At 40.0% G+C, this 17,406-nt stretch overlaps 1 protein-coding gene across 1 annotated transcript in view; it reads left to right on the forward strand.

Moving 5' to 3' along the window:
* DDX17 (DEAD-box helicase 17) overlaps nucleotides 1–17,406 on the forward strand; it is a 20,864-nt gene continuing 3,458 nt past the window's right edge. Inside the window, exons 1-12 of the mRNA XM_068942049.1 lie at nucleotides 1–371; nucleotides 4,549–4,699; nucleotides 6,858–6,957; nucleotides 7,117–7,250; nucleotides 8,030–8,095; nucleotides 8,383–8,524; nucleotides 10,662–10,822; nucleotides 10,910–11,082; nucleotides 11,395–11,505; nucleotides 12,024–12,085; nucleotides 12,500–12,559; nucleotides 16,743–16,982. Coding sequence (XP_068798150.1) covers nucleotides 328–371; nucleotides 4,549–4,699; nucleotides 6,858–6,957; nucleotides 7,117–7,250; nucleotides 8,030–8,095; nucleotides 8,383–8,524; nucleotides 10,662–10,822; nucleotides 10,910–11,082; nucleotides 11,395–11,505; nucleotides 12,024–12,085; nucleotides 12,500–12,559; nucleotides 16,743–16,982 — 1,444 coding nt within the window. The 5' untranslated portion in view covers nucleotides 1–327. The remainder of the gene's footprint in view (nucleotides 372–4,548; nucleotides 4,700–6,857; nucleotides 6,958–7,116; nucleotides 7,251–8,029; nucleotides 8,096–8,382; nucleotides 8,525–10,661; nucleotides 10,823–10,909; nucleotides 11,083–11,394; nucleotides 11,506–12,023; nucleotides 12,086–12,499; nucleotides 12,560–16,742; nucleotides 16,983–17,406) is intronic.

Below are 17,406 nucleotides of genomic sequence, written 5' to 3' on the forward strand. Positions count from 1 at the left end.
GGGCCGCCCGTAACGTAAGTGAAGCGGGTTGGAGAGGCGGCAGCCATTTTGTGCCGGGAGCCCGGAGGAAGAAGACGCTGGTGTCTCCACACTTCACGGGCCCTGGAGCCTACCGAGAACCCCGCCGTCCCGTCCGCCGACGTTCAGCGGGTCTCTGACCCACTGACCACTTCTTCTCCTTTTGTATCCCTCCCAAGAAGCGAGGTGGCGCAAAGCGACTCCGCCGAGGCACAGCCGCCCCTGGCTGGACCCTCTCCCCGTACCCCTAGTCCCTCACCCTCCCCACGGCCAGCATTCCGCTGCCTTTCACCCACCCCCCCGGGTGCCATGAGAGGCTTCGGAGACCGGGGCCGCGACCGAGACCGCGGCGGGTAAGGGGAGGGGGGGAAGGGAGGGAAGGCTGGGCCTGGGGGAGGGGGCGCGGCGCGGTGGGGGGGGAGGTGGAGGGGGCCCCCTCCTTTGGCTTAGGAGCCAGGCGAGGGGGAGGCGGGCGGGAGGGAATCGTGGGGCAGTAAAGGGGGGGGAGGTTGATCGTGGCTGCGGTATTTGGGACAGTTTTTTTTCACCCTATATCTTTATTCCAGGGTGGGGTGGGAGCTGGAGACGTTATTCCTACCGGGGTTCTGGCAGCAAGGGGTGGTGGTTATTGTTTTAATTTTGCTTTTCCTTCCTTCACGTGTAACCATGTGCCTCACTTTCAATTTTAAGGTCCTCCTGCCCCCCCCCCCGCGTTATTATTAATTTTTTTTTTTCCTGCCACCTCCATTTTCCTTCATCGTACTCCCCCCTGGAAATAACGAAGGTCTTGGTGGCCCTGGAAAGGGTGGTTGGATACTCTGCCCTTCGGGTTGTCATTGCTCCTTCTGGACTTTTCAGAAAGATGGCAGTTGGTGAAAGATCTTTCTCAGTAGCACTCCCAGGCTTATCCGGAGAGGAAATAGAATTGAAAACTGCTACCATGCAGGGGAGTTGCATTCTCAGGAGCCTGATCTCAGTAAACATGGCCCTGGACCACACTTAAAAAGCATGACCAAGCTTACTTAGGTAGCAATCAAAGAGAAGTTGTCTCTGTGGCACTGCGAAGGCCTGGTATTTGATACTCTTGATACTACTATCTCAAGAAAGTTTGGTTTAGAAAAGGTTTATGCAGGTTTGATTTTTCTCTGAGGACGGTAGTAATAAATATAATGTGCTCTGGGTATCATTAGGGTAAGCATAACATAGGCTGGTATAGCAGTATATAAATGGCTTGAGACTTTGACTTTTTTTTTTTTTTTAAAGAATTAAGAAATCATAAGACTCCTATCCCAAGCTTTTCTAAAGAGAAAATTAAGAACTAAATTCGGGAGAGATTGTCCCTTTCTCTCCTTTAAATTACAAATAGTTTAGGCCTTCATTCTCAAGGATAATGATAAGCATATGTGGGTTTTGTTATTAATCGAAATCCAGTCTGCCATGTTAAGAATGAGTGTTTTTTTTTTTTTGTTTCCCTCCCACTGAGAGATCAGGAATATTTTGTTTATATGTTGAATTGTAACTTAATATTTAGCTCTCTCTGTGGAGAGAGATAGCTGTGTTCTTGCTTTATCTTGACACCCACTGTTTCATGTTCAGAAATTAAATTTAAAGATCGTTTTAGTTTCTTTACAGAGAGGAGAGTTCTGGTGTTTTTCCACTATGAGCTTTCCAGCTTAGTTTAACACAAGGACATTGGAGTAAACACTTTGGTGAGCCTGAGATTGTTCAGATCCCAGCTTTTTTTTAGGAGTTTAGTGACTGAATTTGAGTATGCAGATTTATATACAGTTACTTAAAGGAACACAGTTGAAAACATTGTCATGATACTTAATGTGCCTTAAAATTTGTGTAATCTGGTTTTGTGTAAAGAATTTGATTGTTGACAAATACTTCTCTTTTAAAACGGAGGTGTTGCATAAGTAAGTGCTTAAATGCTTATTTGTAAAGATTTTGTATGTTTTACATGAAAAATCTTATTCTTGGGCTATTACACTGGAAGTTTTGATGCGTCAGGGTTCACTTTGGTATGCCCATCTATTTAAGGTCTGGAAGTATTTGTAATGACTAGCAACCATCTTTTCATAAATACTTCTCTTAAATTTTGGGTGACCCAGCCTGGTAGTCAAGCTCCGTTTAGAAGTTTAACCTTCTCAGTGCTGGTTCATTTATAAGACAACTGAATACAAGCTTTCTATTTTCCTTCTGTCATGAGCAAGTTGTAGATGACTCTTTAGCATGGAAAGTTATGCTGTTGTGCTTTGGAATTGAATAAATTGATTTAGTTTATTTAGTTGATAAACGACGGCACAATAGTACCAGAGCAGATTGTTTTGGATCAGTCTAAATTTCCACTTAATTGAAATGAGAACTCTTGATAAACCAGTGAAATATCCCTAGATTTAAATCAGTTTAACTGGAATTGGAATATGATTATTACTTGTAATGAGATTGTGAAGTGTCAGTTACTTCCAGGTGAGTAGGTAAATTCTGTGAGAGGCTGCATTTCAGGAATGATGTAGGGCTCACTTCTTTCAGGTCAACATACAGTCTTACTGTGTATAAGAATGAAGAACTGAAACTATATGACTTTTATGCAAAATACATTGTATTCTTCTGGATAGCCAAAGAGCAAATATTTATAATACCCAGCTGTTTTACTGTCTGATCTTGCAGTCAATTCTTTGTAAACTTATTCACAGTTTGACTCTCCAGCTGACTTCAGTGAGACTATTCATTTTGTTAGAGTTACTTAGATTCATAAATATCTGACTTTTTTTTAACCTCAGATTAGCACAATCAGTAGCAGATATCGTCAGTAAAGATGAATGTTTCTGTAACTGATGATCTGTACTGACTCTCTTACTTTGTCTCAAAAGAGTAATTAAACCTTAAATTGATTTTTGAAGTTGTTTTACAGTCTTGTCATATGACAGAAGTTATTGATTTTGCAGACTGTTTTGGGGATCTGAGAGGCATACTGATGAGAAAATAAGACATATTTATAAAAGAGGGACAAGATTGCTTAAACAGTAGCAACAAAGCAAACAATTTGAAACTTACTTAGTAGGTTTTAAGTTAAATTATGTCTACCATACTCTTCCAAAAAAGTAATCTCTTCTTCCAGTTCACGTATTAGATCTGGGTTCTGCTTTTTTGATGTCTTAGTCACTATCATTTGTAGCTTCCATTGGGAAGTCATATGAAGGGCAAATGTAGTTAATGTCTGAGCAGATATTCTTGTGGTAATTAGGTTAATTCACAAATTTACTTCAAATCTACTTTAGTTGTTACCAACTCCCTTCCCCCACGCTTATCAGTCTGGTAAGAAGATTGCTTTGTTTCATTAACAGCTTTTATTTAGGAGCAAACTGCCCAGTTTAGGTGTGAAAACTGTGAATGTGCTTTATAAATAAAAGTATTGTTTTCAACAGAGCAGTTCTCACAAATTCAAATTTTGCAGAAAAATGTAGCTTTACTAACTGGACTTTGAATTAGGACAAAGTTTGACCTGACAGCATTTGAAACAGTAGCTTCTGCTGTGTTTATGTCATGCTGATGAAAGAATTATAACTTTTTGTGGAATTTTAAAGATATATTATGCAAGCATTTTATGTTTACAATAGTTAATCACTTTATGCTACTCGGTTTTCAGTTACTCTTAAATATCATTATCAGAAGCTTGTGTTTTGTCTAATGCGTCAATGAGTCATTATAGTTCTTAAGTGTATTAAGTTTTATTCACCTGGTCAATTTTTGTATGTGAGAGAGAAAGAACAGTAATTTCTGAGTGCTAGTACCAGTTACGAAATTTTTAGCAGAGTAAACGTTAGGTTGTTACTATCTTGAACGTTCAACAAAAGCATTTGAGAGAGGATATATTTTTTCCAAGGTACATTTTTTTTTCCTGGTAGACTCTGGTTTTAAAATAAAAGCTTGCCTTTTTTTAAATTGCTTTGATTCCAGAATTACAGATCTTGGCCTGACTTGTTTATTTTTATACCCTGTTCTTGTCATATTTTCATTTTTTTTATTTGGGATATACTGCTTTATAAGAGAGAGGGAAAGAAGTAGAGGGGGAGAAAGTGAAATGGTTAATTTTATGTAAAACTAACAATGAGAGATGAAGTCTTTATTAGAAGATTCCATCCCTTTCATCTAATGGTGTTTTAAGTGCACTGTCAGTTTCAGTAAAAGACAGGCGCTGTAGCCCTTCACTAGCTTTGTCCCCAGAGAGGGAATCTTGAGATGAAAATGAAGAAATCGGAGCTTTAAGGCAGTAACTTATAAAAATGGCTGTACTAGAAGGAAACTTTAGGAAGATGGTTTTGGGGCTTAGAAAGGAGTTAGGGCAAGCGTATTTTATTTCAAGAGGTTGCGTGCCACCATGGGATATTGCTAGGATATCGTACAAATGTGTTCAATAGGTTAACTTGAAAATTAACAGCGGAGAATGCTTAATGGACCTGCAAATTCCAGAGTAATTAAATACTTCTGTAATATTTTGCTTAAAACTAATGTTGATCCTTACAGGTTTGGAGCAAGTCGCGGAGGTCCTCTTCCTCCAAAGAAATTTGGTAATCCGGGGGAACGTCTACGTAAGAAGAAGTGGGACTTAAATGAGCTGCCCAAGTTTGAGAAGAATTTTTATGTGGAACATCCAGAAGTGGCCAGGCTTACTCCGGTAAATGTTCAGATTTTTGTCTTTTTCATTTTACATACAACAGAAAAACTTCACAGTTGAAAAAACTTGTCCTAGAAAGTTTTGAACTGCATTTAATAGAACTGTCTCTTCACTAAGCTTGTTTAGTATGTATGTATCAGCAGGATACCAGTTCTAGTTGCTGTCAGTATTTACAGTTAGCAAAAGTGATGCTTATTTCTCACATGTTTTTCATACAAGACATTTTATATCTGGTCATTTGCAATTCATCATCTTGCTTTCCTGATTGAGTTATGCAAGATTAAACAGTGTGAATTGTCATATTTCATCAGTGCAGATACAAATTAGAGGACTTCAGGGCTGCAGTACAGGGGAGGCCCTGAAGGAAACTAAAACAATGAGTACATTGAAACAGCGTTAAGTTGTTGGTAGACAGATAGTGGCATGAGTACATGAGAAACGTTAGGAAGTAGTATAGTATCGTAATAATTCAGGTTGAAAGGAACCTCTGGAGGTCTCTAATCTAACCCTGTGCTCAGAGCAGGGCTAACTTCAAAGCTAGAGCAGGTTGCTTAGGGCCTTGTCCATTTGAGTTTGAATCATCTCCAGGCACGGAGAGTCCGTATCCTCTCTGGATGGCTGTCTAAGGGCTTAATGTTACTCATGGTGAGATTTTTTTTTTTTTTTCCTTCCCTAATAACTAACTAGAAATTCAAGATGCTGACTCCATCTTCTCTGTAACCACCCATGAGGTAGTTGAAAATAGCAGTTAGATCCCCCCCTGCTAATCCTCTCTTTCCCTGGACCGAACAAACCCATTTCTCAGCCTTTCCTTGTACAGACTGTACTACAGCCTCTAGCTTCCCCTATAACTGGACGTGCCTTGTTAGTCAATGCCTTTCTTATACTGGGGGCTCAAAACTGGACACAGGACTCTATATTTACTCTGTAGTTACAGTAATGTTCACCTCTTCCATCCCAGCTTCAGTCTACTAGAGAATCTAGACGTACCTTTTTTAACACAAAGCAACTTAAAAAAAAAAAAAAAGAGCCATCCTGTTCTTATCCAATTACATGCATCTAAAACAATCATGTAAAATATTAATGAAGTATTTATACAGTATAAAGGAGTTGAAAGAGACATTTTTTTTTTTTAAAGAGACAGCAACCTTTGCTACTGAACTAGAGTTAGCTTAGGTGCTATAGCTGTCTTTGCCTTAGCCAACTGGAATGATTTTAGGATTTTCTCGAAAGTTGTTTTCTTTTTTTACCTTTTCATTCAAAGGCAAGAGATTCTCACAAATGCTAAATGTATTGCTTTGGATGAAGTGCTGGTTCAGTATTGTTTTTTTTTTTTTAATCATTGCAGTAAGGTCATGAACTGTGGAAGCATTTTGCAAAGTGCTATTGGACCCAGAAGATAACCTAGAAAAAGATAAACACTTTTCCTAATCCTAACACTTTTCTTATGTGGATACGCATTTCGGAAATGTTTAAAGAAGTTCTGTTATCAAAAAATTTGTGGGGCCTCAGTATATCATTATGACGTTACTCAGTGGTCTTTCATGCAGAAAAGAAATGCTGTTCCTAAAAGGTTCCAAGCAACAATTCTAAGTTGCTGGTTCTACAGCAAGAACTCTGTTTTTAGTCGCCACTGGACTGTGTTAACAGAAGGAGGAGGACTGTCTTGCCCTCTGCTTGATTGTAGTCTGTTGGGGCCTATTTAATTTATGTAGCTCTTAGCACTGTCACAGAAAGCGTTCCCCCTCCTCCCCCCGTGTGTGTTCTTCTATGTCTATTCAGTTTTGAATGTGTTGATAATTTCTGGCCTCTGAAAGAAGGCCATACATACATAATACATAAATGTTTAATGTTCATACACTTTTGATGAAAGTTAAATGGCTGGAAGAGGAGGGACCATATTAGTCTGTCTAGATTACAAAGAGAGCTCATACCTCTGGATGTGGGAGAGGCTACATGATAGCTCAATCTCCAGATAAAATCCATAGGAAAGCACTCTTTTTTTTTTTTTTTTTTTTTTTTTTTTAAAGCTCTCCTTGTCAATTCAGATCTCTGAAACTAAGCTGTTAGCTAAGTGTGAAATGTGTTGCTAGCACCGTGTGCTTTGGGTTGCTGTTGACCACTTGGCATTTGCCTTTGTATTTTTTCACATGAATAGTATGAAGTCGAAGAACTGAGAAGAAAAAAAGAGATAACAATTCGAGGAATGGAGGGCTGCCCCAAGCCTGTGTTTGCATTCCACCAGTGTAGCTTTCCGCGTAAGTATTTTGCCATTCTTGGTAGGCTTTGCTCTTGAAGAACATGAGGCTTACTCAATAGCAATGACGGTTTAGGCCTGTTTGTTTTCTGAAAAGGTCTTTTGAAGCTGCCTGCAGCCTCAATTGCCATTTAAGAAAATTCTTTTCTTAAAATCTTAGAGTATGTGATGGATGCCTTGATGGATCAGAACTTCACGGAACCCACTCCAATTCAGTGCCAAGGCTTTCCTCTGGCTCTCAGTGGTCGTGATATGGTGGGCATTGCTCAGACTGGCTCTGGGAAGACTCTAGCAGTATGTATTCCTCTTCATTTTATTGTGTTTTGTTTCCAGTTGCTTTGCAGAAATTACCTCTTGGTAGGTTTTGGGCCTGTTGCTACTACAAGAATAAGTGAGATGATTACCTGTTTTTTAAAGCTTTTCTTATCGCATCTTGGGCGAGACCTAAGTCTCAGCTCAACAAGCCTGCCTCATTGACAGGCATGTATTTTGCATAACTTGTTTTTGTGATGCTTAGTCACTTCTCTTTATTTGGTCTTTGCTTATATTATGATTTAAAAACAGTGTGTGTTTTAGCATGTTTATTTTATTAACTATGCAAGTTAAAGTAAAAGACATTTGAGTCTTGCAATTCAAGGTATACATTAATTATCTACAGTGGTCAAGAGGGAATTCTTTCTTCTATGAAAAGCTTAGTAGACCTGAGCAAACTTAGCTCTAGCCAATTTCAACCCCAAATCTAAATGGGCCTTCCTTTCAGAGATGCTGTACAGCTACATTTCCTACTCACATCAGAAGGAGATTTGAATTGATTGCTCAGCAGCTCTGAAAACCATCTTCTCTCCTATTGGATAAATAGGAACGTCTGGTTTTGTAAGGTCCGGGTTTTGTATAGCTGAGGTTTCTTGCTTTCTCTGAAATGTCAGGTCCTGGCTTTTGAAGGGTGTTAGACTAAACGGGTGCTTACTGTGATCCAGTTATCATGGTGAGTGATTGCTGACATTGAATAATGAAGTCCTGTCTCTTGACTTAAAACAGAAGTGTGTGTTTTTTTTTTTCCCCCCCCCCAATAGTATTTGCTGCCTGCAATTGTTCACATCAACCACCAGCCATATTTGGAAAGAGGGGATGGCCCAATTGTAAGTGCTTTCCATTATCATCTTTTCTGTGTTTGTGACATGGCATTGTTAATGAAATGTGTACTTTATTTACTTGGTGTATCGGGATAGTAAGTAGAGAACTGTTTACTATCACAATGTCAATACCTCACTGAAATTTTGTGCAACTGTTCATGTAGTCTCAAGATATTTAAATGCTTTAGCTAATAGAGAGCAGATGATCCAGCTTTGCTTATGGTATCTGTGCAGAGCCCTTAAGTTAGGGATGTGTATTCAACTTGGCTCTCCTAAATGGATTCATTTTGCAGTGCCTGGTTCTAGCACCTACTAGAGAGTTGGCCCAGCAAGTGCAGCAGGTGGCTGACGATTATGGCAAATGTTCAAGACTGAAGAGTACCTGCATATATGGAGGAGCACCCAAAGGTCCCCAGATCAGAGATCTAGAAAGAGGTAACTTAGTATAGCTTTTAAAACTGTGATTTACAGTTTGTAGAGGAGGTAGGTTTGCAAGATCTCTGTGAAAGAAAAATATTGTCTTAAAGCCTGTTTGGAGAGGTGCGTGAGGTTGAGTGGCTAACTCCTTCAATTAAAGCAGTAGCATACTTGTGGTAACTTACTTTGTATAAGAACTTATTCAGACTTCCTTTCCCTTTTCTCTTTGAATTTTCATTTGTGAAGATCATCAAGATGTAGAAAGGGGGGAAAAGGAGATTTGTCAGAAACAGAAGAAATTATTTGGAGGAAATGCAGCAGCAGCCAGTTTGAGGAATGATTTTTGTCAGGCCAGATTGCGAATTTTCTGCTGCGAAGTTGTTGAAATAAAACTTGATTCTCTGAAAAAGTTTCTATAAATTCAGAAATTATTTTTTTTCTGAGACTTTGTTTTTGAGGGCTAAGTTCTCTTTCTGGTTCATATACCCCATGATGTCTTGTAATTGTGCTTCCTTACGTAGTTCCTAACTCTAGCGCCTTGCTATAAAGAGCCACAGTACTACAGGAACCATTGTAATGCAGTATTGCGCTAGAGTAACCCCACCTTCATACCTAGGGTTAGTTATATGTAACTTCGAACACCGCGATGTGGTGATATTTTTTAAATTTTTTAGCCTGCTAAAGATTTTAAATAGCATTACATGGAAAGATATAAGACCTTGTTATCAGGGTATGCCTATATACACAGATCTGCTCGAGAAATCAACGTTTTTACTTGCTGCTGCAGTTTGGAGAGTCACTGTTGAAAACTTCAGTAATAGGATAAAGGTATACATAGTAGAAGACTGTAAGATAGCTCTGTTCAAGAAAATGCAACTGCCTTCCAGTACAGAAGCAGCAGCATCTTCTTCAGTGGGGAAGTCAAAGGTTGCATGAAGAGACTTGTGGAAGATCAACTTGGTGCCCTTTTTGGACACCCTTCCAGAGTGCTGTAAAATAGATGTTCTCTCATTTATGAAGAAAACCCTTTGGCTGGAGGATGTGTGCTGAATGCATGCTTTCAGTCCTTTCAGGTGTTACTGTCTTTAGCTGCTTGACGTTGCCTATTCAGGAGTATTTGCAGCAGGAAGAGTCCAGAGATGATGTGTGGTGTTTTTTTTTTTTTTTTTTTTCCCTTGGTTGTGATCTTCCAGGAATTTTAGTGAGTTTACTTTGGAGGAATACGTTTTTGACAGTAGTGACTGCAGTTTCTTCAGCCTCTCTGGCAGACCAGTGGCACGATTAGAAATCCAGTTCTTTTGTTAACTTTATAGAAACTAAAAGTATGCCCAGGTTCATCAGCTTTGAGGAATCTAAGCTGACACAGACAAAAGGGTCTGGACTGCCACAAAATACTCCTTATCTGGAAGCAAGGAGAAAGCTGTTGAGGTTTTGTTCTTTTTTTCCCCACCTCATGGCTGCTTTAAATTTACTGTGGGCGTTTCTGTGACGCTGTAAGGTCTTAGTGCAAATCAGTCCCTCCTTTTAAGAACTGTGTAACTTGCTGTACCTGATCCTAGCTTTTGCTAGCATTGCGTATCTGAATTCTGTTTTATACAGTAACAGATCAGGAGAAGATGGACTCATTCTCTCATAATTAGTACATAATTATTCAGTATTAAAGCACACACATTAGCAATCTCTTTAAAAAGTGGAAATAAAAGTACCATGACCTATACAGCAAAAGGAGCACTTCATGTTTGCTGAACAGGCAGAGTTTAGCTGGAGTTCCCTTTTATTTTTTGTGGAGAGCTCACTAGGCCTTATAGTCTTGGAGGAAGGTGGGTCAGGCTTGAGTAGCACCGTAGATTACTTTTGATTCTGGACAGCTTTCTCACTGGTGTTCTCTCGCAGTAAGCTTTCAGCTCCTGTACTACATACATTCATTCTATTGGCACAGCAACAGTAATTTTGGAATGGAAAACAAAATGAATTATTAAAAGAAACTAGGGTTCCTGCTAAAGTAATGACTCAAGCTTGGGTATGGATGAGGGAGGTAACTTTTATTTACTTATTTTTAAACAGTTTTGCTCTGGAAGGTGATTCATTCTGGGTAAAAATATCAAATGACATTCAAATGAAGAGCCTTACTCTTTTTGCTCGTTGCTTGTTGAAGGTGTGGAGATCTGCATTGCTACACCAGGTCGTTTGATTGACTTCCTTGAGGCGGGAAAGACCAACCTTCGTCGGTGTACGTACCTTGTTCTGGATGAGGCAGACAGGATGTTGGATATGGGATTTGAACCTCAAATTCGTAAAATTGTTGACCAGATAAGGGTGCGTGAGCCTTGTAAAAGCATAGCCTCCTATGGATTTCCATTCAGAGTCCCCTACCTTAAACAAATCCTTTTCCCTTTTTCTTAGCCTGACAGACAGACTCTGATGTGGAGCGCTACCTGGCCAAAAGAAGTGCGCCAGCTTGCCGAGGACTTCCTGCAGGACTATGTTCAGATCAATGTGGGAAATTTGGAACTGAGTGCCAACCACAATATCCTACAGATAGTGGATGTATGCATGGAAAGCGAGAAAGACCATAAGTATGCTAATTTTCTTATTTTTAAGCAAAAAAAAAAATATTACCCATTAAGGAAAATATGAATTTGGATTAGTGAATTTACTTGCACTGTTATTTAACCTTTGAACATTACCAGACAATTAAGCCTTGTAATCATCTAGTTAACTGCATATATTCTAACCATAATGTTGTACAGCAGACTTAAATATTGTACAAATGATACTGGCTTTATTCATGTGGATACTTATTGTATATGTTTTCAATGCAAGTTGAGACAGTACTCCTATATTCTTGTATATGTGGACATACGTCTTAGTTTTCATGTCTATTTTAGACTGATACAGCTGATGGAAGAAATCATGGCAGAGAAAGAAAACAAGACTATCATCTTTGTGGAGACAAAGAGGAGATGTGATGATCTCACTCGAAGGATGCGCAGAGATGGGTGAATAGCTAGCTCCTCTTCCCTTCCCCCCTTTTGTTTCTAGTGGGAAAACAGAAATGGTAATAAAAAGCACTAAGGTTAAATGTTCATGATGCTGTTGTTGGGAAGAAGGTGTCCGTTCTTTTCTTTGGCTGAATTCAATCTTAGTTTCCTTAGTTTTCCAGTGTATCAAAGCGTTAGTGCAAGACAGTATATTTGTAAACAGTGCAGCTATCTGTATGTCAGAATATACAAAACAGCTGAAGTGCAGAAGTGATAAGGTCTGTATGAATGAAGCAGGTGTGATTTAGTTTAGACACTTCTCACATAGGTAGAGATTTTAACACATACAATGTGTTAAAAATGAAGTGCATAAATGAAAAGCATAAATCTTAGGTAGATAAAGGCCAGAAGAGGAGGGCAGGGAATAAAATATTTTTAAGTATTTATTTTTTGCCTTTTTATGGAAATGCCAATAAAGCTTTTTGTTGCCTTTAATGTGTGTACTTTCAATACTAATGTGCATCTCTGTTTGGCAGTTGGCCAGCTATGTGTATCCATGGAGACAAGAGTCAGCCAGAAAGAGATTGGGTGCTTAATGGTGAGTCCAGCAATGGGGGGGAGACTAACTCAGGCTACTGTACAGAGTTTACTGCAGTGTGCTTTTCTGCAATCTTCTTTTTTTGTCTCTATTCCCAGTACCTTTTTTTTTTTTTTTTTTATAAAAGCTATGTACACTTCAAAATAACTTCTTTTGCCTTTGTACTGTTCATTTCAGTACTTGTATCTGACTCTCTTCTGACAAAAACGCAATGGGAAGCTCTAAGAACTGATTAACCCAGAGAAACAGATTTTGAAAAATAGTTGGCAGTTTATATGCTGACTTTTTGGGGCTTCTGAAATTGACCTGTCTTATTTAGATTCTGGAAAATGAGCATTTAGTGTAAATCAAGTTCAGATAACTTTATCTCTTTTTTTAAAAAAATGTTGCTTCATAGTGTGCTTTGTCTTACAGAATTTCGTTCTGGAAAGGCTCCCATCCTCATTGCTACCGACGTTGCGTCTCGTGGGCTAGGTTTGTACCCATAGACCACTGTTGCCTACTGCTGCATATTTTTCTTCTTTGGACTGAAATATGTTTTCTTAAAAAAAAAAAATTCAAAGCGTGATTTTCCCCCACATGTGAAATACGTTTTTTAACATTAATCTTTTTTTTTTCTTTCATATTCAAAGTCTCTTCCTGCTCCTAATGAACAGGCTTTGGTCTGCAGCAAGGCCTAGGCATGACTAATCGATCGCCAAGAGGGAGAAGAGACGTCCAATTATGCAACCCAATCCTTCCACCACACTCACTTCTTCCCCAAATCCGGCTTTTGTTGCTGGATGATAGGGATGGATTGCTCTCAGTTCAGAGGGTGTCAGATAAAGTTGAAATAAGAAGTTGTGGTAGAGCAGTTCAACAGCAAATAGTTAATTATTTTCCCTGTGTGCTACATCACAGATTTGTACATACAGACCCCAGTGTACACGCACGTTTACCCGGCAGATGTATTCACATCTGAGAAAGCACTGCTCCAGATCTTTGGTCTTGACATGTAGCCTTCCCTCCTCTGTGTTCCTTCTAGGCAGGACCACTGAGATTATATAAGGCCTTTTAACATAGTATTACCCAAATGTATGATTGATCAAAATTGCACAGTTTTATTTTGGTGGATGAGAATGATCTGTCTGGATGCATCAGTTGTGCCCCCTTCTTTTAATAAGCATATTTGTATTGTGAAACACTGTGTGCTAAGCACAGTCCTTGCATATCTGCCCACTGTGGAAGATGACTTATAAAGTGCTCCGAGTTTAATAATGAGCATTGACTATACCATGCTGCTCCCTGAGTTTGGTAGAAGCTGCTACTTGGGGCTCAATATGTCATGATGGTAAATTTTAGACAAAACTTTCACAAACCATTGCAAATAAGCTCAGGAAGATCTCTAGTTTATTAAAATTTTTGGTTACATGAGCTCTGTTTTTACATATGCTTGAAAGGGTGGCTGCACTGTGCATCATATGGTCACTTAAATACAGGCAGGCCATTATTAGACTTGGCAGCCTTTGTTCACACAACCTTCGCCCCTCCTTCCCCTCCCCCCTCAAAAAATGTCCAACACTTCCTCAGAGAGGTGATTATATGGACTTCAGTCTCTGCCCTCTAGGGTCATGTCTGGACCTGTGCAGTTAGAACTTGGGCCTGTTGGGAGAAGGGACTGAGGCCTGAAACCAGTTTGTATGAAAGAGCGCTGCTTTCTGTAGCAGCATTTTTTAAACAGGCTTGCTATGTGCTGGTAGCTTCTTTGTGCATCTTGCCTAGACATTTAAAACAGTTTCACCCCCACCAAAAACACTCCCCCAAAACTACTCAATTGGATAACACTTCAGAAAACAGTCTCCCACTTCCCATTCCCCACTTCGCCTGAGCTGTGGGGGAAAGGTACCAGAGTCTGTTTCTTGTTACTGAACAACATCTCTGCTTGTTTTGGGGCCCTGAGTTTGCTGCTTCTTAAAATAAGTCACTTAACTGGCAAACTTCTGGACGACTTCCTCCAAGATCCTGGAAGGTGAAGGCTTCTACCTAAATAACATAAAACAGGGGCGCGCGCCTTTTGGCTGAGTCACCAGGGCTTTCCCTCTTCCTAATGGAACATTGGTTTCAAAAAAGCTTCTTCCAGGTAAGTTCTGAGTCCCATAATGACTTCTTTGTGATAATTCCCTGGAGTGAGGTCCTGTCTCTGCACTGATTTTTTTTTTTATTATTATTATTATTATTATTTATTTTTTTGTTCACTCTATTAAACTAAAAACATTGAATTTCTTTTGTTTTGTTTTCTTTAACAGAAGCTTTGATATCAGCTGCAGATTATTCTCAGTGCAGGGGCGGGGCACATCTACATTGGTGGTTGAAGCAGCTCTCTAGACTAGCATGTTTGCTAGTTTATATCCCTCCTTATTAATTATAGGGTGTTCTGATGGTCTGCCAAAGGGCATGTTTCCCAGGTAGCTGTCAAAAATGATTTACAGTTTCAATTCTTGATCCTGCTACGTTACCTTCTAAAAGCGCAGGAAGATTGTGACTGTGCACAAACACCTGGGAGCATGCTAGACTGGAGAAGCCAAATCTTGTACTTGAGCTGGTCTTTCTTCAGCCAGCTACGTGCTCTACCAGGACCACTTTCTGGTCTGGAAAACACCCATCCATTTTCCTTTTCCTGCCTTTGCATTCTCCCCACTCCTCCCCAATCAAGTCAGTACTGTCTGCATTGGTAGCTGCAATTCCTTGTGCTTTCTGCCAGGAAAGCACGTCCTTGTATCCTCTATGGTAATTCAACTTGCTTTACTACTGATGGATGTGCAAAATGGGACTGTCTAAGGATCATGTAGCCTGCTGCTTGGTCAGGCTAGTTGCACCCTGGCTGTGAAGATGCAATCTGTCATATGTACCCCTCTCTTTATTTCACTTTCCCCTTTTTAAAAAACCTGTTGTACCCAGGACCCTAGCTGGAGACTCGCGCAGCCCCCTGTGAAACCTGCCTTCTCACTCCCTTTTTTTGGTGTGATTCAGGACTTTGGAGTCAGCAAAGACTGAGGAGCCCCCCCCTTTGCTGTAATAAGAAACAGACATAAAGTCCCCCTCTTGCCACTACCACCCTCTTGTTTTTATTTTTCCTACGTCCCCTTTGAAATTGATGCAGTCTGGGCAATAGATGCAGCTGACCCTTTGGATGTAATTTTTGTATTTTCATTTTTTTGACAATTGCCCCAAAGAACCCCGAATAGGGGACAAAAAGCGTTGGAGGACCTGAAACTTTTACCTGAACCCAGGTTCTCCGGCGCTTCACAACCAAATGGGGCTACAGAGAAGCGTCTAAGCCAGTTCACAGAGCGAGCGTGTGTGGGGACTTCTCGCTGCCATGGACCCTTGATGCATGCTCCCCGCGCTCCAGTGGTCCCGTGTCAGAGGGCGGAGTTTTCGAAAGGAGGCCGCCAAAAATAAAAGGCAAAGAGACGGGATCGGCTGCAGCGGTTTCCCACAGGAGGAGGGAGTGTGCATCGGTCTGGTAACAAACAGAGAATGTTTCTCTCTTTAAAAAAAAAAAAAAATCACAAAAATCTGTGTTTTATCTTGGATATTTTCAGAATATTCTTCTTAAAATGCAGATTTTTTTTTTCATGAGCTGTTAGGGCACTTTCTGTAATACCATGCTTTTTTTAAACATGGCCTATTATAGCAAATAGGTGCTTTTGATACTTTAGATGCTTTCACTGAAGTGTTGCACTAACGTTTACTTTGTTTCAGTCCCAGAAGTTTATGAAGTCTGACTTTCAAGGCATGCGGTTCTGATCTCTTCTAAATTTTAGTATTGTTTTGCAGGCTGAGCAATTTTGAGCATTTAATTTCCTACTTTTGTCTGACATTGGAAGTAGGGAATTGTTGGTAGAATTTAGGATTGTCCGAAGTACAAAAATTTCCCAGAACTGGACTGAACAGCGTGGTGAAATGTTAGTGCAATGCATTCCTGTGATAACTAGGAAGCCAAGTTAAAGATATTCTAGCTCTGAGCTGAAGAATTTTTAATAAGTTGGCCGAATAATACTACTGTAATTGAAATGTCGTAAGCTTCAGGCTAGGAAAGTAGTTGAATTTTATTAGTATTATAAAAGAAAAGTAAAATTTTAAAAGGCTTGCATTTTATTTAATGTTACGAAGTGGAAGGTAAGTGATCTCATTACTGTTATTATTTGCTAGACTTCTCCCAACAGAGTAAAAGCTCTTACTATGGCAGTTCTATCTTTCCTCCGCCCCAGTTTGCTATGTCTGATGGTGGCATTTTTCACTTCTCAGATTGTGTTTTGAAAAAGAGTACTAAATGCAATTAGCTAATTCATGAACATCATTGTCTTTAACAGATGAAGACAGAGAAATGCATTCCGGGGAGGATGAATTTGAATGCAGGGAAAAACTGCTTTAAAATTGCCACTAGTTTTCAGGACGCTGATCTTTGTACCTGATGATCTTAAATTTCAGTCTTCTACTCTTTTGGGATGAGTCTGTCTTGTATTTATGCCATGCAATTACTAACTTTGTTTTTTTTTCTTATTACTGTCACCTGCATTCGTGCTCCCCACCTTTCGTTGGCACGTCCTCTCTTCTTCTTCCCTTTCCTCAACCCCACCCCTTCACTGTGCTTCGCACCTGGGCACCTCTCAAGATGTGGAAGATGTTAAATTTGTGATAAACTACGACTATCCGAACAGCTCTGAAGATTATGTGCACCGTATTGGCCGTACCGCACGTAGTACCAACAAGGGTACTGCCTACACGTTCTTCACCCCAGGAAACCTGAAACAGGCCCGGGAGCTTATCAAAGTGTTGGAAGAAGCCAATCAAGCCATCAATCCGAAACTGATGCAACTTGTGGACCACAGAGGAGGTGGAGGTGGTGGTGGAGGTAAAGGCACATGGGAGAAGGGCTACACAGGGAATAGGTTTCCCATTTTGAGGGAGGGAGGATTAAAAGAGGATAAGGAAGTGATCTCGGTGATATGCACAAGTCTAAGGTAACAAACAGTAGATTAGTAATAAAGCTTTCTGCAGTTGAGGTCTCAAAACCTTACATAGATGTAGTATTTCTGTCCAACTGAGAGGCAGACCACTGTTTTATCTTAGATGTAAATTTTTTTTTTTCTCCTGATCAGCAACTCACGGAGCTGATTTTGCTCGAGCTATTAATTGCTTGCAGCTCCTGCGTGAACACAAGCAAGAGGATGCGTGTGCATGCACGAGCAAAATTGAAGTCCCTGAGGTGATATACTGACTTCAGTTTTAGGGGGTTGAGACTATTTTTCCTCCTGCTTCCCTGAAGGAATAATAAG

Source organism: Struthio camelus, chromosome 1, assembly GCF_040807025.1.
Source record: "Struthio camelus isolate bStrCam1 chromosome 1, bStrCam1.hap1, whole genome shotgun sequence".
In the NCBI taxonomy this organism is placed as follows: domain Eukaryota; kingdom Metazoa; phylum Chordata; class Aves; order Struthioniformes; family Struthionidae; genus Struthio; species Struthio camelus.